We start from the raw sequence: 23,257 nt of genomic DNA on the forward strand, positions 1-23,257 counted from the left end.
GCTCATCTGTCTGCTAGTCATTTTGCTCCCACTTGGACAGGCTCCTAATGGGCTGTTTTTTTAGACACCGCCTCTCCCGGGCTTCTATTGTAAATTACTGAATGAAATAACCTTGGAAACCTCTTCTCTTGGCAATCTTACCAGCTCTCAGTATATGGTATATATCTTTTTTTTCAAACCTGGGTGGATAATTGGTCCATGATACAGCATTTGGAGCATAACCTGCCCTAACACCTGATTCAGCTTGTGAAGGCTTGATAATTAGTTGATCGCATGAATAATGTTTTCTACTTGTAACCCAATAATGGAAGACAGAAATATGTCTTCAAGAAAATTAATGCACACGGTTTAGGATCTGACATGAAGACAGCAGTAAATGTTTCAAAGTTAATAAGCAACTTTCCTTACTAAGTGACACTGCAGAGAGACAGCATTTGGAAAACAGGCAGCTGTGCGTTTAGCAACTGTTTTCTCTTCAATATAAGAGGGAATGAGAGCAATATATATGGCAGCTCAAACTGTTTTACATAAAACTATAATATATGATGCAGCTCCAGGTGGAGCACCAGTACTGTGCAGAACAATCTTACGGTGAAGGTGCTGATTGGCAGATGTTTTTGTACAGGTAAAAAGAAAATGTCCAGTGGTGCTCTGGCTAATGATTGTGTCATGAGGACTCTCGCTCTCTCCTTCACATATCCAGTGCAAAAAATGAAAAGCTTTGAAAAGCATGAGTAGTGAAATTGAAAAGTATGCAGTGCATATCACCCATATATGAGCAGGACATGTATAAATCAGCCCTCCATATTATAACGGAATGCTTAGTGTTTTGCTCTATTTTAGACATAAATGGAAAAAAAAGAAAATGCAGAAAAAGCTTGCCCCATTATATAACATTCATATATGTGCTTTGAAACAACCACTCTGAAACTCAACTACTAGAATGCTGACTAATCTAGAAACATTCTAGTCTGCTTGGAAAGTTTTAAGTACTAAGGCACTTTCCTCTCTGAATAAACCTAAGAATAATCCCAGACTACTTTTTAGCACAATCTGTCTGAATGCCATGCTTTTTCACAAAAAGTGCTGCCTTACACTTCTGAAGTAAATATGGAGTGTAGTGTTACTAAAGCAGAGAGGGTTGAAATTCTTTATCCCAGCTAATTAGGCTAATCACACTTCCTCCTCAAAACCATCTACTTCCATACTAAAAAAAATGTTAGCAGAGATAATTGAGCCTCCTTTAAGAATAGTAAGCACATATTTCTATTTACTTTGTTTACTTTAAACAAATATATAGAAATACTATAACCTTGACCCACGTAAGTTCGACATCGATAGAATCTGGTGGGGTTTTGGATGTTTGATTAAACTAGACTAATTTTAATTCTTCCTTTTATATTTAACATATTAGAGAAATATGTACGTATGAAAGTGTGAAAAACCTTTTCCTTAGGATATATTCTGATTTGGACAATCATCAAATCATGTGATGGCAAAAAATGTTAGTGTTTTTATTACATTAAAGTTGGATTACTGTACATTACTTGGTGTCAGGTTGCTCTGCTAAGAGGCTAAACAAGCTTCTGTTAGTCCAGAATGCATCAGCTAGAATCCTTAAGAGAACAACTATATTAGACCATATCGGTCCACTATTATCAAAACTACATTTGCTGAAATTTGATTTAAAAAAAACTTGCTTATTACTTATTAAATACTTAGATTACATATTGTTGACTTATTATAGAAGTTACTGCAGAGGACTTTTTTTTCATAAAAAGCTTCGTAGCTTTGAACAATCTTCTATTAATTGTTTGGGACCTCTTCTTTAGGTATAGCCTAAGAAGTGGAAAGGTGCAGATTAGGGGGGGTTCATACATAGCAATGTATCAATCAAATATAGCAATGTTTGATTGATCTATGCTTTCTTCTGGCTCTTCATTTTTGATCAAGGCTGTAATTGCAAAGCCTTCTCTATTTTACCATACAAATATGTGTTTTCGCTGCGCTGAACTGCCCTCCTGTTTGTTTTGATGCTGGGGTAAGATTGACATTGATTTCATTTACTTGCTTTGAAATCTATCAATGTTACTCAAAGACTAATCAAAATCCTGGACCAACAGCTATGTAGAGAAGTTTATTTGTGTGTTTATAGACGAAGTAAGTCATACCATGTTCTAAACTATGGATGCACAATATATAGTTTCAGCATAGTCATCGCAACATGCACACATGCAATAGTCACATTGCAGGACTTACAATGTCACAAAGGCAAATCAAACCAAATGTCATGCTACGACTTACTTGATACAAAAGAAAGATCCGCACTGTTCTCAATTTCCATTTTTTCTGTTTTACTCCAACCTTCGATACACAGAGGGCATTATATATATCATTTTTTATAGATTGCAATATACACAGCAGGACAGCAAAATATTGCTTTTTCTCCAGTTTACTCCAACATCAGCCCTATTCTAAACCACATCAGTAGGCCTGGATTGAGTTGGCTAAGAGGAGACGTGTTTGGGCATGTATTGACATAGATGAGACTGGTGGCCATCTTTGAAGCATTGATTCCAGCCTGTTGTAGGCTAAGAAAGGAAAATATGAAATGGGACAGGGCAATAAGTTTCTGGACAGAGCTTGTGAACCACTGTTAGCTCAAGAGCCACTCAATTAGATTCACTGTAGGCTGCCGGGTCTGTCAGCATTTTGGTAAGCTATGACTTGTTAGATCAAAAAGTATCTTTTTATTGCTAAAGTGGAGAGGCTCATTAGCGAAATTGTAGCCGATGTGTTGCCTAGGGTCAGAATACTTGTGCACGCCAGAGCTCTCGTCAAGTGCTGAGGCTCTAGACAACACAAATCCATTCCTAAATGTCAAGAACCTGACCAAGGTTAATTGAGAACACACATTATCCTTGAGGTCATATTCTCTGAGAGAGAGAGAGAGAGAGAGAGAGAGAGAGAGAGAGAGAGAGAGAGAGAGAGAGAGAAAGAAAGAAAGAGAGAGAAAGAGAGAGAGAAAGAATACGAATTCGGCATGTTTAATGGCCAAAAATAAATAAATAAATAGAAGAAATTTAAAAAATAGCCCAAACTCGTCAATGCAAATACTCATGAAGGATTTGTGGACAGAGGAGGCCGGAGGTATTGGCAGGAACAACAAATCCTGTTAGAATTCTTCATGCTCTGCACCGCCCTGGGATTAACACATCGGTTTATAATCCTGATGAAAATCAGAGTCGAAAATGACTTCCTTTAATCTGCTAATCCTACCACCCGCGCCGACCTCACTGGGTTGCCCTACCCCCTGTCTTGTCTCACGCACACAGTTTGTTAACACTTTTCCCTAGACACACACAGACACACAGATTTGTTGCTGGCTGATAATTATGGTCCTAGCTTTAGTAAGTGCAATCAAGCCATTTCAAAGAATCTGAGCAAAGACTGAATGTGCATAGCCCAAGACTAGAGAGAGCTATTCATCTTTTTTGGACATTAGTAACCCTAGTTCATATAAGAATACATATAAGGGGACAAAAACACCTTTAAAAGTCCTGAACTACTATAGAACAGGGATGTCCAATCTTATCCACAAAGGGACGGTGTGGCTAGACACCCATACAACAGAAACTATAGTTTGTTTTTATTTCCAAGTCCCAAAGACCTGGACTAAAGTATTTTGCAACGCCTCTCGTTGTTACCTTCTCTCACAGACCAATATATACAAAGACAGACACGTAGACACACAAGGGTCAGTTTATTTCTTTGTGTGAGTCACAACCAATTTAGGCTTGAGTGTACCTTGATTTTTCCCCATCCCTAAAATCAAAGAATGACTATAAATGGCAATAAAACAACTTTGCTTTTTTAGGAGAAGAACAGAGCAGACAGAGAACATTATAATTTCTAAAAAGATAAAGAATGTTTATTTTGTGACTGATCAAATGAATTTTATACGCCAACAGTAATTGTTGGATAATCCTCTATCGTAGCTCTCAATTTGGTTAAAAGAGTACTGTGAACTGCAGGGTCCATGGCACCTGTATTTCTGCACAAATGCATGCATGTCATCTCTTGAGTGGAGGGATAAACACCAGTCCCTCCAGCGTACTGGCCTGAGCCTGTATTTCCTTTCTACGGCTCTGTCTCAGCAGCTCCAGTTCCCACTGTAGCACAGCCTTCCTCTCTTTCAACTCTCTCAGAGCTGTCGAAGCTTGGAGGTTTCCTGAAGCCATGCCCTGATTCAGGACACCTTTCTGGAGCTTGAGAGTGGACCTTGAGGCCTGCGGCACCTGCAGGTACGGTATGAAGCCTCTGGATGTAGCTGTGGGGGTGTTTGCCAGAGATAAGCCTTGTAAGCGGGCAGCCACTCTCCTCTCCACTTCCTCTTTCTGCTCCTGGCTAAGCTGGGGTGCACCTGCGCTTCTGTCCTAGAGAGATTCAAAGGACACAAGCAGTGTCAACAGTGCTGGGGATACAGAAATAACCAAAGGTACATTTATTTAAAAAAAAACAAAAAAAACATCAGAAATACATTGTGGACTTCATCAGAAACTGCTAATCGGTCTGAATGAGCCTAGTCCAAACTCTATCAGCAAGCCATTAATGACCACAGATAAGATTGTGAATGTGTCCCAATGACACACAGATCAACTAATTACACCCACGCACCCCACACTAGACCACATTAGAATGTCACATTAGGAAAGAATTTATTCAAGCAATAAAGCCATGTGATGATGAGATGACCTAGTTCCCCCCCCCCCATCATATTCCATCAGCTCTAATCCTCCTCCATTATCACAAATGATATTAGAGACCTGGGGAGGTCTGTTTGAAGAGCCTCTGAGTACACAGGTAATAAAACATAATGAAGCATAATTTCACATGCAAAGAACAATCTCCTTGTTCTGATTTTGAGAGGAAAAAAAGAAACAGTTTGTAGTGCTCTTGAGGAAAGAAAAAGATTGGTACATGATAAGTGATCAGTTTTGAGATCTGGATCAAGCAAAAAAGAAAAAAAAAACAAACAAAAAAAAAAAAACACAATGTGAAATACATAGACAGATTGATAGATACACAGACAGACAGACGAGAGATGCTATGATGCACTATAAACATAATGGAGATTTGCTGAAGCCTTCAGACCAGATTGCACTGTATGTGCCTCAGTGCTGATAAACTGAAAAGGCTGAAGAAATAGCATCTGACCAGTCATAACACCTGTTGTCTGCATACCACAAATCATTCTGTCTTTGTGTTTATCTCAAGATCGAGTATGGTGGTGTGTTGACTGTGTTTGTGAACATTACCTGTGAAGAAAACGTGTGTGCTGTCTGCTCCCCTCGCCTAAGCCGGAGGTCTGTCTGTAGCCTTAACAGCATCTTGTCTAGACGTTTCATGGATCTCCTAGCCTTGTCGTCCTGAGAACAGCTGTGAGTGACTGCCTGGTCCCTTAAAGACATGTCAGTCAACCCCTCCCTGCAGTCATCTGAGAGGTAGCCATCAATCACACTGTCCTGTACGAGGATAAATGCCTGGTGTGAGAGGTCTGACCTGTACATGACACCAGTGAATTCAAATTGTAAGTAATATATTTGGGAAGACACTCTTTTTCCAAGGTGTACTAGTCTCAGAAAGAATCTGTCTGAACTTGCAAAAAAATACTGTATGTTGAACCAGTCTGTTTACAGGTACCTTACTCAGCAGGATAAGGTAAGTGACTTCAAAAGGTTTGATAGTGACCTCTTGAAAGTACTAAAGATGTAAAATGCTGTGAATGATGTTCAAGTTGGCTACCATTTGTTCCCCCCAGTGCCTATCTAATGGTGAAATTATGAATTGAGAGCCTTATCTGAGCCTACCAGATCAAGCAACTGCTGTTGGAAGAATAGATTTTTTTTTACCTGTGGTGTTGGTTCTGTAGCCTTTTTTAGGCTAGCTTGGCTACAGATACAGAGCATCAGGCAGACCAAAGCAGCTGCTGTTGACTCACTGACATGAGTATTGATTGGTGTTGGAAGTAACAGAAAGGCGAAAAGAGACAGCACACACCGACTGTGTTAGAGCTAACTGAGGGTACAATCACACATGTTTAGAAGGTAAAGCATCATAACTGCCAATGGTTTTCGGAGTGTTTTTGACTGTTTTGAGGCGATGTTGAGCAGACTGGTCCATCCAAGTTTGCTTTCCTTCCCCTTCATTTTAAATCTGCAACTACAGTGGGCCTATTTTTCCCCACGTGTTTCCACAGCAGGACATCACCAATCAATCAGTAAGTCGCAATCCCCACAGCACTCCCACCCTGTGGCCATCTTAAATGCACATGGGTGCATTTTTTGCCTAAAACAATTAAGTTGTAGAAATTGGTAAAGCAGGGGCAACTTTCACAAAACTGTATTTATTCCATTTGCACCTTACAGAATTACAGAACTGAGACGGACTGTTACTGATAATGATAACGCACATCTTCTCTGTAGCACCTGCAGCACAGCTGAACACAAACGGTAATTGCCCTGCCCTTACAAAAGAGAAAACTCCTTGACCCACTTACATATAATAGAAGTTAATGCCACTGATTTAAAGCTATCATTAAGGGTTTCAAAAGTCTGTTTTTGTCTCACAGTTGAAAGCTTTGTTTGCTTCTTTAATGTCCAGATGCTAAACCTAGATGATGCCCACACAAAACCATAAGAAACCTAACTCAATTTATTTGACATTCTGGACGCAATGTTCATTATGCTGCAGTCCAGAAAACCCCTCAGTCACTCAGAAACTCTTACCTTTCCACTGAATATTCCACTAAGAAAACGGACCTTCACTGCTGAATGCACACTAATGCTATAACATGCTTTGCTGAAAGTAAGCTTGTGACATTTTCTGTGTGCATGTTAAACTGTTCTTCAGCTTTTAATGTAGTTGTGGTTGTAGTTAATGTGTTGCTCTGACTGCATTTAATGCCATACATTCTACAGCACGTTTAGGCAAAATGTAAAAATCAAATTTATTTGGTCAAACTTAGAGTATTTGTTTTATGGCTTGTTAAAACAAGTAGTGGTGGCAGTGGTGGCTCAGTGGTTAGAGCACCGAGATATCGATAACAGGGTTGTGGGTTCGATTCCCGGGCTCGGCAAGCTGCCACTGTTGGGCCCTTGAGCAAGGCCCTTTACCCTCTCTGCTACCCGGGCGCTGGAGTTGGCTGCCCACCGCTCTGGGTGTGTGTGTGTACTCACTGCCCCTAACACGTGTGTGTGTGTGAGTGTGTGCTCACTACCAGATGGGTTAAATGCGGAGGACACATTTCGCTGTACACTGTACAGTGACAAATACGTGCACCTTTACCTTTACCTTTTATTAGAATGTAATGAGTATTTCATGAAATATAACACATTTTCAGTTTACAACTACAGTAGTTGTAGTTGACTGAGTAAAAGTAGATGAACTGTTTAAGCAATACTGTTTTACTGAGTTAGGGAGCTCTGTACAGTGAGAGAGAGCTAGAGGTAATAGGGCCCAATAAGGTAAAACGGAGAGTGTTGGGGAGAGTATAGTACAGCTGAGGATGCTGGAGGAAAAGACCAAGGTAACGAAAATCATATCATAACACAATGGAAAGGAGGGGGGAAAAAAACATCAAATCACTCTGTAATGCCCAAACTTTTGGGGCCACCTCTTCTAATGAATGCAATCAGCTACTTTAAGTTGCACCCATTGCTGACACAGATGTACAAATGCACACATATTGCAAACAGAATAGGACTTTCTAGAACAGATAAACATGCATCTATTGAAATTATTTCTAATGCCAGGTGTGGGCAAGAGGGGAATAAAGCCCCCTGCACTGAGCTGTGGAACAGTGGAACTGTATTCTCTGGAATGGTGATCTATTCAATACTTTTCTCTGTACTGCACTTTATTTATCTGTTAGTGTCTCAGAACAATCTGTACTACCGTCTCAACCAGTGACTCCTCTGTTCTCCATATTCATATCTATTTAATCCAGTCTGCACTGTTCTTTACTGCTGCACTTAGCACTTTACTTTAAATATTCAACTCTGCACATGTTAAGTTTACAGGTGTGTCTGTGCGTGTATGTCACTGTGTGTGTGTATGTAGGTTGGGTGTGTTTGTTACTTCTGTAATGTCAGTTATGGTGCACTGTGAGCTACTGTAAAAACAAAATTCTTTGTATGTGTAAGCATACTTGGCCAATAAAGTCCGATTCTGATTCTGATTTTAAGGATAGGTTGGGGAGTTGTGAGGTGAGGTGGTGATCATCCAACATTCTAACCTTACTAACAATGAGGTCCTTACAGCAATGCTCCAAAATATAGTAGAAAGCCTACCCTGGACAGTAGAGACAATTACTCCAACAAAACCAGGATACACTCTTTTTTTATTTCTCTAATTTTAGAAGAAACAATGACTAAGAAGCGTCCCAATATTTGGCCAACCTCAACTCACACGAAACAGCTAAGCTCTAAAAAGGTCTCACTAGACTACCTCCAAAATAGTCTGTGACTGGTTACTACTAATTTTACTACAATCAATTCAGAATGTAGTTGGACTAGTTGTAAGTAAAATCGATGTGCCTGACTCCCTCTTTCTCCAGAGAGGATCGGCCAGTTGGCATAGAAAATAGGCATCCCCTATCTGTCTTGTGCATACAGTAGCAAGACAATCCTTTATAAATAGCACTCTATGCTTAAAATGTTTGGCTTTCATTAAGGGCTATAGATTTCCTATTGATGTGGTGGGCCTGCTATTTGACTTCCCTTTCCTCCCTCTTGGTTTGTGGTACAGGGAGCTCATCTGCATTTTAAAGGGTGGATTGAATTCAATTTCAATTCCTCATAAAGGCCTCTGAAACTGAATTACTGAGGCATGACATCCTCTTTATCATTTGCTCCCTTCCAAGTAAATCCAAGTATTAGAGGTTTTTGCAGTTAGTTCTCAGTACAAACATATGTTAGAAGATGAGGTTTGCCTCAAGTTTGCCTTTGTAATGAACTTCACCCAGCTCATGGACCACACAGCTCCCAATGACCTTGAATGAAAAGGAAACGTTAAAGGAGCATAACCGCAATGTAAAAAGAATCTTTTTTCCCCCCACACTAGCATCGGCCAGGTGCAGGAAACATGAGATTTCCCTCCATTTCACTACCTCAAAGGACTCCTGAGCATCACTGAGGCTTCTCAATGACTACCGTCTCAAACATCGCACCCCTCCAGCCTCTTTTCACTTTAATCTGCATTCTCAAAGGGAAATATGAGACTCCTGCCAAGAGCTCTGGATCTGCTCCTCCTAGCATAAGACTTCTTTATAACTTCGATGCAATCTGGATGCAAGCCAACATGAGTGAGCGTCTTGTGGTCTCAGACCGATGCTACATTGCTATAATTAACAGGGCTGAGTTGGTGGGGGTTTGGACCAACATAGCTAGAACTGGAGCAGTATCAAAAGCCTCATACTCCAAAACAGCCTGAGTTTATACCTTGCTGGACTTTATTAGCGTATGGACATGCCCCGAGATGAATCATATGAAAAACTTTGATGGACCGTTGACTACGTTTGGGATGAGCTTGAATTGTGTTTGTGATCCAGAAAGCCTTTACAGAAGAGTAGAGGCTACTACTGAATGTGTCATTTGTTACGCTTAGTTTCATTAAGCTATTGTGGCAGTTAGATGCTATGTCAATGCAGTTTATTATCTGAAATTGTTAAATAGTTTAATTAAGAAAAACACAAGTATAGAAACTTAAAACTTGTACTAATAATAATACTTTCTTACTTGTCACCTGCCACCTGATGATACAACACGCGATCAAGTATATCACCATTTAAAGCAACATTATGTAGCATTTTTACCTGTGTCTGTAAATATGAGAATTACATACCATCCAACACCAGAACAGTGGTTCCACAACTTTCCATTCTAGATATGCCTCAAGTATTCCATTTAAGGCCTGTATGCGCTCCAGATCCTGAAATGCAAAGAACAAAATTGCAGCTTACATTCACTGTAATCTAAAGGCATTACAGCTTAAAATGGTTTTTGAAAAAAATTGCAGACCTAATGGATCTAACTGAACAGGAAAAAGAATTTAATTAAATAGAATAGATAACAACTGACAACATAACTTCCTTGTTTACTTGCTTTTGCAATATCTCTATATATTAACCTAGTTTGTGCACTAATGTAGGCTAATAGTTGTAAAGAATGTTATTACATTTCCATAATTACCCATGAGTCATTGGAATAATATTGTGCAATTAACAATATTCCAATCATAACCGCCCACCTCCAAAACCCAGGCTGGAGCTTTCTGTACTGCCAGTAAGTACAGCACTGTTTTTATTTTTTTTTTAAAAGCCCTTGGTAGACGTGCAAAGAAAAAAAAAAAAAAAAAAAAAAAAAAAAAAAACATCTTGAACATCTCTTCTCTGAAGAACCTTTAGACATTGAGAAGAAAAGGTTAATAGGTTAAATCTTTCCCCGGTTAGACAGAAGAGCTTGAGGGAAACAGAGGGTGATAAATCATCTCAGTGGCCCAAGACACACTGCAGAACAGTGAGAGACTAAACAAGAGGAGGAGTTCCTTCACTGCCCTCCTGCAGTGTTCAGAGCTGTTAGTCTTACAGCAATTCACTTACTGTTCAAGGCATGGAAAATATGAAACGTGAACTAGCTTCGCACATGGCTGCATTGTGACAATTTAATACAGGTTAAAGACACATTTTATCAAAAATACCCATGCTTTCACCAAACTTTAAATAACATGGTCTAAATAAACTTCTTAAACTTCTATGCTTTTGCAAACATTAAATATATATAACTATGAATTACTGTAAAAGAGACATACTGTTTATTTCATCTTTATTTGTTGTGAATTGTCCTTTCCAAACAATCTGAAGCACAGAGTAAATGATCTATTGTGAGAAGTAACAATATCCATTTACTGTGAAGTAGAAGCACAGTAAAATAGAAGTGCACAAATTGTTCTTTGTTACATTGTTCTTTCCTTGTGTTACAATGCTATAGAGAGTTTTTGTTATCTAGAAATACTGCTTAACCTAAAAAACATAAGAGAGACAAAGAGACAACCATATGCAGTGAGCACATGTGCCCAGAGCGGTGGGCAGCCATTTTTGCGGCACCCGGGGAGCAGAGAGGGTGAAGGGCCTTGCTCAAGGGTATCGAACCCACAACCCTGTCATCAATAGCCTGGAGCTGTAATCGCTGAGCCACCACTGCCCAGTATAACGGTGACCCAAATACTAGTATACACCTATAAACAATTTATTATGCATCAATAGTGCAGTTATTGGCCACCATGAGCAAACAGGCAGTCCCTTCATTCTTATTGCAATATTGGCCTTTGTAGTATTGATAACATAGAAGACTGCAATAAGCAAAGGACCTCTGAAAAATGGTCTGGTTGAATTTCTGAAACTGTGTGGAGGCATCAAGGCTTTCATATTATCAAAAAATATGAAACAAACACACACACACACACACACATACACACACATACACACACATACACACACATACACACACACATACACACACACATACACACACACATACACACACACATACACACACACATACATAACACACCTTGGAGCAATGAAAAAAGGTTATCTGTTCCAATTACTTCCTTTTTTCCTTATGTGCATGCACTGTGAGAAGTATGAGGCTGTGGGAAATATTCTGCTCAGAATACCTGGGTTTAGGGACTGAAGTAGATATCAATTTAACATGGGCCAACTACCTAATGTTTTTGCAGACAGGGCGCACACCCCTTTGCCTTTCATTAGAACAACGCCCCTTAACATATTGCACACTCTGTAACAACAGTTTCATGCTGAAATTGCCCTGTCCTCCAAATTCCCCAGATTACCATCCTAGACCTGTGCTGGAACAACAAGCCTGACGTGCGGTGGTTTATTTGGTGTCTTGGTACCACATATCACATGGCTACTTCAGTGTCTTGTAGTCAATGCCTCAGTGGGTTGAAGCAGTTTTGCTAGCGCAAAAGGATCAACAGCATATTAGGCTTATTAGTGTATAGTGTATTCAATGGCATAGCATGGCATATAGCACAATGTATATTAATACAGTTGTTATTTATCCATATTTTTGGTGAATGTTGTGCAGCCCTATTTGGAGATTCTACATCAGTACTAAGATCCTTAGATATCTCATTCATTATCTGCCTGGAGGGCAATGAAAGCTGGCTTTCCCCCACTGCAAAATACAGGGCAGGAGACACCATCAGTCAAGACCACTTCTTGCTGTTCCTTTGTCTTTTTTGTTTCACTTGTTCATGCCCCATTTCTCTCGTTCTCTCACACAAACAGCATAAACAATCTGAAACCGTTCTCTCTCTCCCCTCTTCAAAATCATGAAAAGGGACTTTCGTGGTGCAAAAGTACTCTTAAAACTGTCTGCAGAAAAGGCAGCGGAGGAGATGGTACAGGCAGGGTAAGGAAATAAGCGTGGGCCTTTAGACTTCAAGATCAAGATCTTTCCGTCTTCAAACATTCAGGATTTCCGGGCCTGTCTGCCTGTCAGTCAGAAACGATGGAGGAGACAGTAAGAGCACAAGGTGTGCCCCTCTCCCCCAACCCCCTCCCGACACACTTAAAGAAAACCCTCAGCATTTGACAGCATGCAGAAAGCATACAGCTCTTGGTTTTCATATGCAAGCAGCATTTTTTGACTAATGATGGTTAATGACACACACACAGACAGACAGACAGACACATGCTATGTTTAAAAATGACTGCAGCATTTACCTTTACTGTAACAGAATAGTTAATTGTAAATTGTTTGTCACATATCACCGTGTCAAGTTCTGTAGATCCTGTGCTTTTAGGAACATCGGCAGAGCTGGCCTCAGAGTCGGGAGGAGAGAAGATTTGTGACAAGACCTGCACAAACAGGCAAAATTATTTTTGTTAAATACATACTGAGTTGCCAATGTATTTAACGTAGACCAAAACCCATAGGTCATTTTTAGGTAAACCTACCATATGGGTGAACTTTAGCTCACCTGTTGCTATGCACAAAAACTGTCATTCACTATCTGACTCATCCAATAATGGAAAGAGATGCAAGACTACTGGCTACATTCTTTAACTTCTCAGCAATGATGCCAACATGGTAGTCTCATGTTAGTGTGGATTCTGCTGGTACACAGTGTATAGTCTTGGCCAAAGGTTTGTTTTTTTGTTTGTTTTTTTACAACTTTGTTGCCAAAGGTTTGTTTACTTCCTCAGTTTTTAAGAACCTTTAGTTTAGATGTTTATATGGTCTACTGAAGTACAATAATAAACATTAAATCCATTTTTATTCTAATTAACAAATACATCCGGTTTACTCAACGACTTAATATTTGCATATTAATCTTTCTTTTTAAGACTTTTCCAGTTCTCCGCATCCTAGACATCAGCTTCTCTTCCAATCAGTATGACAGAGTGATATCAGCTGCCTTGCCTTGGTTAACACTTCCTCTTGAGCTAACGAGAAGATCACTGAAATGCTGTTAGCAGGCCATTCCTGGGAAGGGCTAGAATGCCATAGTTTTTTATGATTATGTACATTTTCATGGCAAATAATGAATTTACAATTAATTGCAATTGATCTAATAACTCTTCACATAGTTAAAACAAATTGCCACCATAAAATGAAAGCAGCGAACTTTGTGAATACCAGGATTTGTGTCAGGCTTAAAACTTTTGGCCATGACGGTACACTGCAAGTCACTTTACTAGGCATTTACTACACTGCTTGTTGGTACATCTTGTAGATGTACACCAAGACTGGCTAGCTGCATACAAAATCATTGCATACAAAACATTTCCTTGAGGCAATGGTAGTGCTAGGTGATATGGCATCAAATCAATATCATGATCAATTGAACATTTTACCTCGATTACGGTTAATGAATAATAGATGGATTTTTACTTTGTTACAAGCTGCTTCAGTTGCTCAGTTGCTAAGTTTGCTCTATTTGATGGTTACATGAAGCAACTCAAAAGCAATCAAACATACATGTCCATGTACCTGTCTTCTGTTTCTGGCAGCAGTGTGTCAATCTTTTTACACATTATACTACAATAATTAGTTATTAAAGTTATAAAGTTATGATCTTATGCTGAATAATGACTTTTTTCTAAAATTATGATTAATTTTCTTGAATTTAATTTAATTTTAAGTCAATGAAATAAAAAACAAAAAAAAATTAGTCAGAGATAAGTCAAACTTTTTACATACTGCAGCTTTTTTCCACAAATCTTTGCTCTGTGTGCACTAGGTGCATCAAAACGAAAGAAAATTAATGTGCTATGTGGATCACAATAGCAGACTAACAAAAAAGAAATATATAGATTGGCACAAGCAACCATTTAAAGATGTTAAACTGTTCCTGACAATTGATCAAATTAAAACAATCAACAGAAATGATGCTGTTAAACATGATCACATTAACTGTTAATGGCGTTTCAATTGGTTGTTTCATTAAACAACTAATCATCCTCTAGCCTATCATCAATATTCACTTAATGACCACAATACCTTTTTTTCAACCAGTGACACTGAAGTGTTGAACAACTCGTACAACTAGAAACGGTAATGTCATGCTTTTCAATGGTTTTTACACTGCCATGCTGAGAATGATCAGTGTCCATTGATGAACAAAGAAATAGAGCAAGTTCATAAAAAAAGGGCAACAATAGAGGGGCTACAGTCAGTATCTGTATACCAACAAAGATCACTTATATTCTAGGTGTACCTACTAAACAGGTTACTCAGTGTGTATGCGCCTATGACTCGATTAGTTACCTTGTGGGAAAGCTTAGTCTGCTCCAGCTGGGCTGCTAGAAGACGTCTCCACTGCAGCCTTAGTTTCCCATATTGCCACTGTAGGCTTCTCACATCTACGCTCCCTGCTCCCACTCCCTCTCCCTCAGAACCTTTTAAACACAGCATCAAGTCCTCCACACCAGGCACACTCTGTGAAAACAGATATACATATGTCTGGTTTCCCTCGAATCTCACAAGTAAACAATCTAATCTAACCAAGAATTTTCAATTCTGAGTACAGAAGCCAGCATCCATCAGGTTTTTCTAAATTTACTAGAAAATTAGAAAAGGAACATCAGTCTTTTTCAAGTAAGTAAGATATACTGACATATTTTTGTTGATGTACTTGGTAGGGCCAGCAAAGCCAAAACTGTAGTGTCACACTGCCATCTGCTGGAGTCATACTATCATTGCACTAAAATTCAATTTTAAATCTATTTTTTTAAATCATTTTTAATTCTAAATAGAATGTGTATTTATTTTGAATGGCAAACAACATGTTCACACACCAGTTTACATCACGCATCCTCACACCTGGCCATTATGAATTCTGCAATGACACAATTGCATTAAAGAAAAAAGTGTCCTGTGTGTCAGGCTATCCAGAATCGTTTACTCAGTAATGCAAACATTAATAAAGCTAACAAGTAATTTTCAGTTACAGAATTTTCATTTAATCCAAAGTCTTACCATAGGTGTGGATGTGAGGAACTCTAATTCTAGAACTTTTTCTCTGAGCAGGGACTCTAGCAGGTTTTCTGATGACATGGTCCACCCCAGGGCCAGCAGCAGGTCTCTGCTCCCAATTTCATCTGTGCTTCCACAGGTCTGGGCGCTGGTCACCCACCAGCCCCCATACCCAATGTACCAGAGCGCACTCCTCACAAACTCCAACTCTGGGTCTGCGCGCATATCAATTCAATGAGCAAGAAAAAAATTCAAAGGTTTAAAATAACAGAACAAAAACAACAACATAACTAAGGATAATTAGAACAGACATGGCATTTACCAATATTCTTTTTGTAATTCAATTATATATATTGTTTTAGATTGGGTTTTAGAGAAACAATGGAGATACAGCGCTCATCATAATGCTGGTCCTGCAAAGAGGACAGCATATTTGAAGAACCAGAGAGAGGCATGGCACAAGCTCAGACCACAGTTAAAAAAATGGAAGAAATCAATCAGAGAGAAAAGATGGATGGGAAAACAGTGTCTCAGTACAAATTTAATCATTCTAATGAAATTCTGAAATTTATGAAAGCATTTTTTTACATTCTTTACCAGCCAGTGATCAGTGGGAATGTTTAATTTGCAGTGTGTTACAGAGTACTTTGTGTGAAGTGTTTCATCATTAAACTCTTTGTGTTAACAGAAAGTTGTAGTTGGATTGTTGTAATTTAAGTGTTCCTGCCTTTAAAAATAGTGCTGATGGTTAATAATGTGTCCAGTCAAATATTATGTATCAACTTACTACCTTTCATTGTCAACTATGTTACTCCATTTATGTTACTGATTTTTTTTTTCAAATTTACTAAAGTACTAAGTATTTCTTCTGATATATTGTACTCCGAATTATATGATGACCCTACTAATAGCAGAATGTTCCTTTAATTTAAATAATAGAGTTGCTGGGACACTTACCGAATTGCGAACGTGGTGGCTCTTGGCAGGCACAGTCCCGTTCAAAGACCTTTATTAATAGACTGTGAAGCAACTTCCACATGTCTTGTGCCTAGAATCGAAAACAAGAAGAATTGGTGTCACTTTTGTCCTAGCTTTCCATTTTATAACCGCATTTCGAAACGTAACTGTTTAGTTTTGCTAAAGCGGTTTTTACCTGACGAACATGGAATTCAAAAAGAAGCCACTTACCGCATCCGTCTTGTTGAATTTGGCTCTTCTAAACGCTTCGGCAGACGGCACTGACGCAACATCCAGTGCTGACATAAGCTTGCAAAGCGATGTGATTACCTCTTTAACTTTCACATTCTTCTCGCGCTGCATTTTATTACAGTTTAACCAAAAATACAAAAGCTGTTTTAAACGTTAAACGCTGCGGGTCAACATCCACTTCCTGGTTTAATAAGTTTGGCGCGTAACGTGCGACTAACATCCAATAGGAATCGCGAGCCTGGCTGGCTGACGTTTCCCCCTTAACTGCTCTGTCTACTTTTGTCTCCTTGGCAACACACGCTAACGACTTCCTATTAGAAATGAACGCTACTCTTTTACACGTATTATTGTAGTAATTTAATTTTGGTTCTTTATAAGGTTTTTAGGAAACAACTAAATTGTGAAGGTTTTGTTTAAGAATAAGACGTTCAAGAAACGACTGATGTCTGGACTAAAATTCGTCCCTGCTAGCAGGGGACGTTCCATTCACTTAACATTCTTCTAAAACCAATTAACTGGATAAAGCATTTTAAATATCTCATTTTAAGGGCCATATGCCTCACTTTGACATAATCCTGAAATATGAATCGGTAAACAAAGAGTTAATTGAAAACAATGTCAATCTAAAGGGTTAAATATGATTAGTGATTTGTATGAAATTGGTGTTTTAATGTTTGTTAACATACTACAAACATGCTCTCATTACAAGACCAAAATTACATGTTAATACAGAACAAAACAAAAAGATTACTGTCTTTTTATTGCAACATCTCCAAATGTATATATCAATCACACATCTCTGAACATGTCAGTAAAAACATGCCTAACACAGTAAAATAAAGTAACAATCACATTACAAAGTGTATAAAAAATAGCCAGATTCCTTATCTATTTAGTTGTGCTTCTCTTCCAACACTCCTTGTGATTTATCTTTACTCTGGAAACAAACTGTTATTTTCACGTGTGCCTTTAGGTCAGATGTTTAAACACACTGCAATATAGAGTACAACATATGGATTTACTTTTAGAAAACCTAGTTATTAGGAAACATAACTGTTGGCACCAGATAAACATTTTGCATAGTCCAGTTCAGATTCCTCTTATACAGAAAAACTGTAGCCAGAAAGTATAAAAGCTGTGCCACATTAAAACAATGGACATATCTGTGATTAAACTGAACTATGGGACTTAACTATCTATGGTGTATTTAGTAAAATACATACACGGCATATCAATTTAACAGAAGCTTAATTGTACAGAACATGTCCCAAAAACATCAATAATATAAAAAAAAATATGAACCTCAGAGCCTTTTTTGTAGATTAAGTACCAAGTCACAGTGACAACTACGGAAAGCTACATAATGCCATAAATCTCAAAGTATTTTTTATAAATTGGTGCAGTGCATCAGTATCATTATGTTAACACTCAAATAGTTAACCTTTGGGACTTCTCCAACTACTTAGTAGTAGCTGCAATGTGCTTTTTGAGAGATCCAAACTAACAGGTGTTAAAATCTTAGAAAGTGACTTTGGCTCTTAAGCCTCTATAAATACACATCAAGTCAAAATATAAAAACGGCATTACTTTCTAACATTCTGGCATTCCAGTTATATAAAACTGTACCACTGAAAAGATGTTCCAATAGGCTGTGTTAACTCTCCCCCTCTTTCTCTTCTTCTTCGTGCTTAATCACTGGAGTCCCTGAGGATGATATTAGTTAGAAGCGTTATTAGGATGATTCCCAGCAATTGGATTTTCCCAATGATTGACAATATAATTAGGCTGGATTATTAAGCAAATAGTGCCACTGCCACCTCATGGTCAGTGTCTAATGTTAACAAAAAGTAGTTACAGTGGCATGCAAAGGTTTGGCCACCTTGAATATCCAGTGTTTAGCAATACCCCTTTTGGCAAGTATCATAGTTTGAAAATGCTTCTTGTAGATACCTAAGAGACTTTTATTAATTGTTTGGGGGACTTTTATCCATGTACCTTGCAAAAGGATTCTTGTCCTGTGAGACTTTTTGATGTTTAATGATTTTAAGATCAAGGGTCTGTGAGGACCATAGCAAAACCTTTAGCTTGCACCTCACTATGGATTTTGATGCATAGACAGCTGCTTATATGTATTTGCATTCTTTCTGAAATTATCTACATGAGCACATTTAATTTATTAACATCACACGAATGAACTATCATGAACTTAAAAGTTAAGTTAAATCCCAGATGGCACAACACCTAAAAAGACAAATAAGTGATGATTGGTATTAACAGGCCAAAAGTGTGCCAAGAAAACATTCCCCACACTCTAAAAACTACCTCCAACTTGTACTATTGATGCAACACAAGATAGCTCTATGGATTCAGTTTATGCCTTAGCATAAATTGAGATTCATCAGATCAGGCTACATTTGTAGTCTTCAACTCTCCAGTTTTGGTGAACCTGTGTCCACTGCAGGTCCTGCTTTCTGTTCTTGTCTGGCAGAAATGAAACCTGACACGGTTTCTGCTGTTGTGGCCCAAGTTTCAGACTTCAGACATTCTAAAATGTTTATCTGCTCACAATTGTACAGAGTGTCTGTAGCTTTTCTGGTTCTCCACTGACTTCTGTCATTAACAAAGTATTTACATCCACAGAATTGCCACTCTCTAAATGTTATTCTTGGACCATTCTGAGTAAACTCTAGAAAATGTTACACATTTAAATCCCATGAGATCTGCAGTATTAGAAAAACTCAAACCAGCCACTCTGGCACCAACAATCATGCCAGGCTCAAAACCAAACAGGCATTTTTCACAGTACTACTGTGAGTGAATAGTACCTGATGCTGCTGGTCTGTAATGCATGATTTTATGCATTGCACTGTTACCAGAGCATTTGCTGATTAGATAATTTCATGAATGAACAATTGTATAGATGTTTCTGATAAAGTGATTTATGACTGCATCTCTACAAACATATATGGGTCTAAAATGTGTTACATCAATGTAGCTCTTGCCCAAAAATAGCATATAATTTAAATATAGTAATGTGATGATGTAGCAAAGTGAATCAGTGTGTGCATATGTTATGCACATCCATGTATATGACTTATCCATGTGATTATGTCGTTTGTTTTTTCATGACTATGTATAGTATGTTTCAAGCAGTAATGTTGTCAAGCCAAGCAAGCAGCAAATGTTGATACTTTGATTCTTGCTTATTACCATCAAGTTTCTTTAGACTTGGGACTCTTTTGGTGGCCTCATCTATCCACGTGCCCTCAGCAGTGTACTTCTCTTCCAATGGATTTCCCACAAAGACCAGGTCTACTAGTGATGGAAGGTCTGCCAGTTTCACAAACTCCGCTAATATGGCACACAGAGAACAAATTGGGGTTGTGGAACAATGTGGACAAATTATGACATGGTTATGATAAAAGAATAACACTTAGTACAGAACACTTAATACTGATGTTCAGAATGTTTTGCATGCTGATTAAGGCAGTGTGTAACATGCTTACCCCACTCCCTGACCAAGTTGTTGGACATGTACAGAACTCGCAGTCTCTTCATGACATGGATTCCTTTCAGCTTCTCAATGAGGTTGAAAGAGATCCATAATTCCTCCAGTGTATCCCCTACTGCCTCCTACAGGTCACAACAACACCGATTAATTCTTTAACCTTGAACCATCTATCTAACTTTCACAGTTCCCCACTCATTCAGCCACGACATGTTTGGTGTCCAACTTTGCTTCTTTAGATTACCACTGAGACTACGATGCTCATGTTGCTAACGTACACTAAGGACACAATTCAATAGTCACTCAAATCTGCAGCCAAAAAGTGCCTATAATATATTTGAATCTGCTCAAAATGCATTATTTGCAGTTAATGGTGATGTAGTCATTTCAACCATTTGTCTTATAGTAAAAGTGTAGGTATTTGTGTAGCTCTGCACTTAGATCATTTTACAGAAAAGTCTCTATAGACTCTTCACATGTGGATGGCAACAGGGACTTTCTGCAGCCAGGAATCTTTCCTATGTGAAAACAATCAAATCCAACCAAACTGTTTAGATGTTACAGACACAGCATATATGACCATGATGTGTGGCTTTTAGCTTTTGTTACTTTACCAATCAGCTAACAGTGTCCACACTTACTGTTAACTTCTACTGGTGTAAGCAGGGTGCTTTGTAACCTCATGCTTTGTAATACTGCATTTTCTAGAATCCTGAGACCATTTGGTCTTCTGTCACTGTTCTTGGACTGTTAACCAGACTGGAATGATGTCATAACTGTACTTGAATTTTGTTGATTTAAATTGATGAATTTATACTGGCTTGCAGACCCGATGCAATTGCAACAAATAAATTATTCACTCTGTGAATTTCACTCTGTAACACAAATGTACTTCACTTGGTGTCTTTTTATTTTTACTTACAAGTCCATTAAGATTCTTGATGTTGTTACGACCCAAGGACAATATCTTCAGGTTCTCTAGAAGAAACATTAATATAGTATCTAGTTTCTACTTTAAATGTTTGAAAACATGACATTTTTGTCAAAATCATGTACATAAATACTCACTTAATCCGTTCAAGTTGGCAATTTTTTCGATACAGTTTGTTGACAAAGACAGTTTCCTGGAAAACAAACAAGAGTATACAACATGAGATAAATTAGGTAATGAACTGAAAAGTGAAATTATAATAGCAAGTAAGAGTCAAATATATGAAGCAAACTCACTCGCAGTTGACAAGGGTTGAGAGAGAAGCATCCATTTTTTCAATGGGAGGAATCTGGCCATACAGTTTTACTGCTATGGCATCACCGGCTTTCTCACCTGATTTCTCCTCCTAATAAAAACCAGTCCCAGCCACAAACATTACTGAATAATGTAGAAATAATACTGTAATATTGAAATTAACTCAGTTAACTGTAGTATGATTGACTCAGTACTACTGTGACTTGAAATGCCCCACACGAGTAAGTGTTTAAGTGTAGATATATTGTAGATCCTTACCCATTTTACCAAGGCTTCTTTAATAGTAGTTGCTTTAGCCTACAGAGACAAAAATAGTCTTTATTTCTGTAAATTGCCATAACATGTAGCTAGCACTAATACTTGACTAGCTGCTCAATTCTTAATAAGGAATAAATTATATATTCATTAGTAGCTACTATGCCTGCGCAATTTCAGATTAATATGACATCAATCCCGTTCGGTTATTGTTCTCGTTCGGTTTCCGTGCGGAATTCAATTCCCAGCTAGTTCTACTGTAAAATCCTCTCCCTTCACAGTTGATATTGCAAACTAACGTTAGCTAGCTTTCCCAACCACCGCTAGCTAGTTAGCCAGGCGCAACATAACTCCCGGTCCCTGAAGCTTTACCGTTAGGGAAAATAAGAAGCTAATTCGTCTTGCAGGATGCTTTTTTATTAACGCGCAACTGCTGGTTATCCCTTTTTGTGCCGTTGTTTTGTTTTTGCTGTGTTCGGTAACACTATACATTACAGGAGAAAAATACTGAAGATGGATTAGCTACTCACCATGTTGTCTTCAGTGGTTGCTATGGAAGTGTCATTGCTCTAAACGCATGCGCTGACTGGGCGTCCACCATCACTGTAAACACGAATCTGTGGCGTTTCCTTTTCTCAGCGGTTCACATTTTCTAGATATCTTTGATGGCAAAGCTGAAAACGAGTTGAGCATTCATATATTACGAGTAGAATTGATAGGAAAATGGGGGGGATTCATATCCGGTTTACTTCTATGAAAGCAAAGTAGCAGCAATTACTTTTATTTATATGAAGTCAAAAACCTTTCTATTACCATATACCTATTATGGTCCATTTTCTCCTTTTACTCCCTATTTCTTTCTCTTCCCCTTCTTCTTCTTATTTTATTTGTTTTATTAGTACTACTTTTGCTGCTAGTAGTGCATTTAAACATCCCTACCTATGAATTGGGTTGTGATGAAATGCAGTGCTGGCATAGGTAGCTATTAGAAAACTAAACAACAACAAAAACGTTTGTTTGATTTATTTAACATTTGATGAACTCCTAGCGAAGTTCAAACAGTATCTAAACAAGTGTTACAGCCTTTGCCTTATTTTTTTACCACGAAAAGGAAATATTTTGTAATTTATCAGCACATATTGAACACCACAGTCTTCTAACATGATGCGAAAAGTGAGACAAGACAATAGGCTCTTTGCACTACAATGAAGACACCTTTAACACTGAAAAAAAGCTCTCGTTTTTCCTGGATCATGTTTATGTGCTTCCCTACACATACCGCTGGGTGGGACTGCTGTGACAATTATCAGATCCTTTTCTACTCCATCGTGTGGTGAACTGAAATGGAAACAGCTCAAGTGCATAAGTGCATTTATCTGGCATGATTTAAAAGGCATCTGTTTCATGACTTTCGTTCAGAGATTATTGTTTACTAGAAAAGCATTGGTCACCCCCAACATAAGGATGTTTACT

General features: G+C 38.3%; 2 protein-coding genes across 4 annotated transcripts; both read right to left on the minus strand.

Annotated features, from left to right (window-relative positions):
• Window positions 1–3,761: 3,761 nt before the first annotated feature.
• tedc1 (tubulin epsilon and delta complex 1) lies at window positions 3,762–16,987 on the minus strand. 2 transcript variants are annotated; one of them, XM_072689903.1, is made up of 8 exons: window positions 16,755–16,987; window positions 16,524–16,614; window positions 15,570–15,781; window positions 14,859–15,029; window positions 12,812–12,946; window positions 9,904–9,990; window positions 5,319–5,525; window positions 3,762–4,436 (listed from the first exon to the last, which is right to left on the minus strand). In XM_072689903.1, exons 1-8 carry the CDS (start codon window positions 16,884–16,886, stop codon window positions 4,074–4,076), a joined length of 1,398 nt encoding a protein of 465 aa, XP_072546004.1. In that variant the 5' UTR covers window positions 16,887–16,987; the 3' UTR covers window positions 3,762–4,073. The 2 variants fall into 2 exon arrangements, with proteins under 2 accessions (XP_072546004.1, XP_072546005.1); XM_072689904.1 differs by having other exon boundaries at window positions 12,860–12,946; window positions 16,755–16,986.
• Window positions 16,988–17,518: 531 nt separating this feature from the next.
• Window positions 17,519–22,480, minus strand: dnal1 (dynein, axonemal, light chain 1). 2 transcript variants are annotated; one of them, XM_072690524.1, is made up of 8 exons: window positions 22,315–22,480; window positions 21,788–21,826; window positions 21,511–21,620; window positions 21,352–21,407; window positions 21,206–21,261; window positions 20,282–20,408; window positions 19,986–20,126; window positions 17,519–18,479 (listed from the first exon to the last, which is right to left on the minus strand). In XM_072690524.1, exons 1-8 carry the CDS (start codon window positions 22,315–22,317, stop codon window positions 18,430–18,432), a joined length of 582 nt encoding a protein of 193 aa, XP_072546625.1. In that variant the 5' UTR covers window positions 22,318–22,480; the 3' UTR covers window positions 17,519–18,429. The 2 variants fall into 2 exon arrangements, with proteins under 2 accessions (XP_072546625.1, XP_072546626.1); XM_072690525.1 differs by lacking the exon at window positions 22,315–22,480 and adding an exon at window positions 22,157–22,174.
• Window positions 22,481–23,257: the final 777 nt, after the last annotated feature.

This window comes from Salminus brasiliensis, chromosome 10 (genome assembly GCF_030463535.1).
Source record: "Salminus brasiliensis chromosome 10, fSalBra1.hap2, whole genome shotgun sequence".
In the NCBI taxonomy this organism is placed as follows: domain Eukaryota; kingdom Metazoa; phylum Chordata; class Actinopteri; order Characiformes; family Bryconidae; genus Salminus; species Salminus brasiliensis.

Bases quoted from the DNA above. Each gene is read 5' to 3' on its own strand.
- dnal1 (XM_072690524.1), bottom strand. The intron at 21,408-21,510 runs GTGAGTTTGCTT...TTTGTTTTCCAG, and splicing joins TCAACCCTTGTCAACTGCGA to GAAACTGTCTTTGTCAACAA. The intron at 20,127-20,281 runs GTAAGCATGTTA...GTGCCATATTAG, and splicing joins CAACTTGGTCAGGGAGTGGG to CGGAGTTTGTGAAACTGGCA.
- tedc1 (XM_072689903.1), bottom strand. From the start codon at position 16,886: ATGCAGCGCGAGAAGAATGTGAAAGTTAAAGAGGTAATCACATCGCTT. The intron at 5,526-9,903 runs GTATGTAATTCT...ATCCTCGTACAG, and splicing joins CACTGTTCTGGTGTTGGATG to GACAGTGTGATTGATGGCTA. The intron at 4,437-5,318 runs GTAATGTTCACA...GAATCTCTCTAG, and splicing joins CACACACGTTTTCTTCACAG to GACAGAAGCGCAGGTGCACC.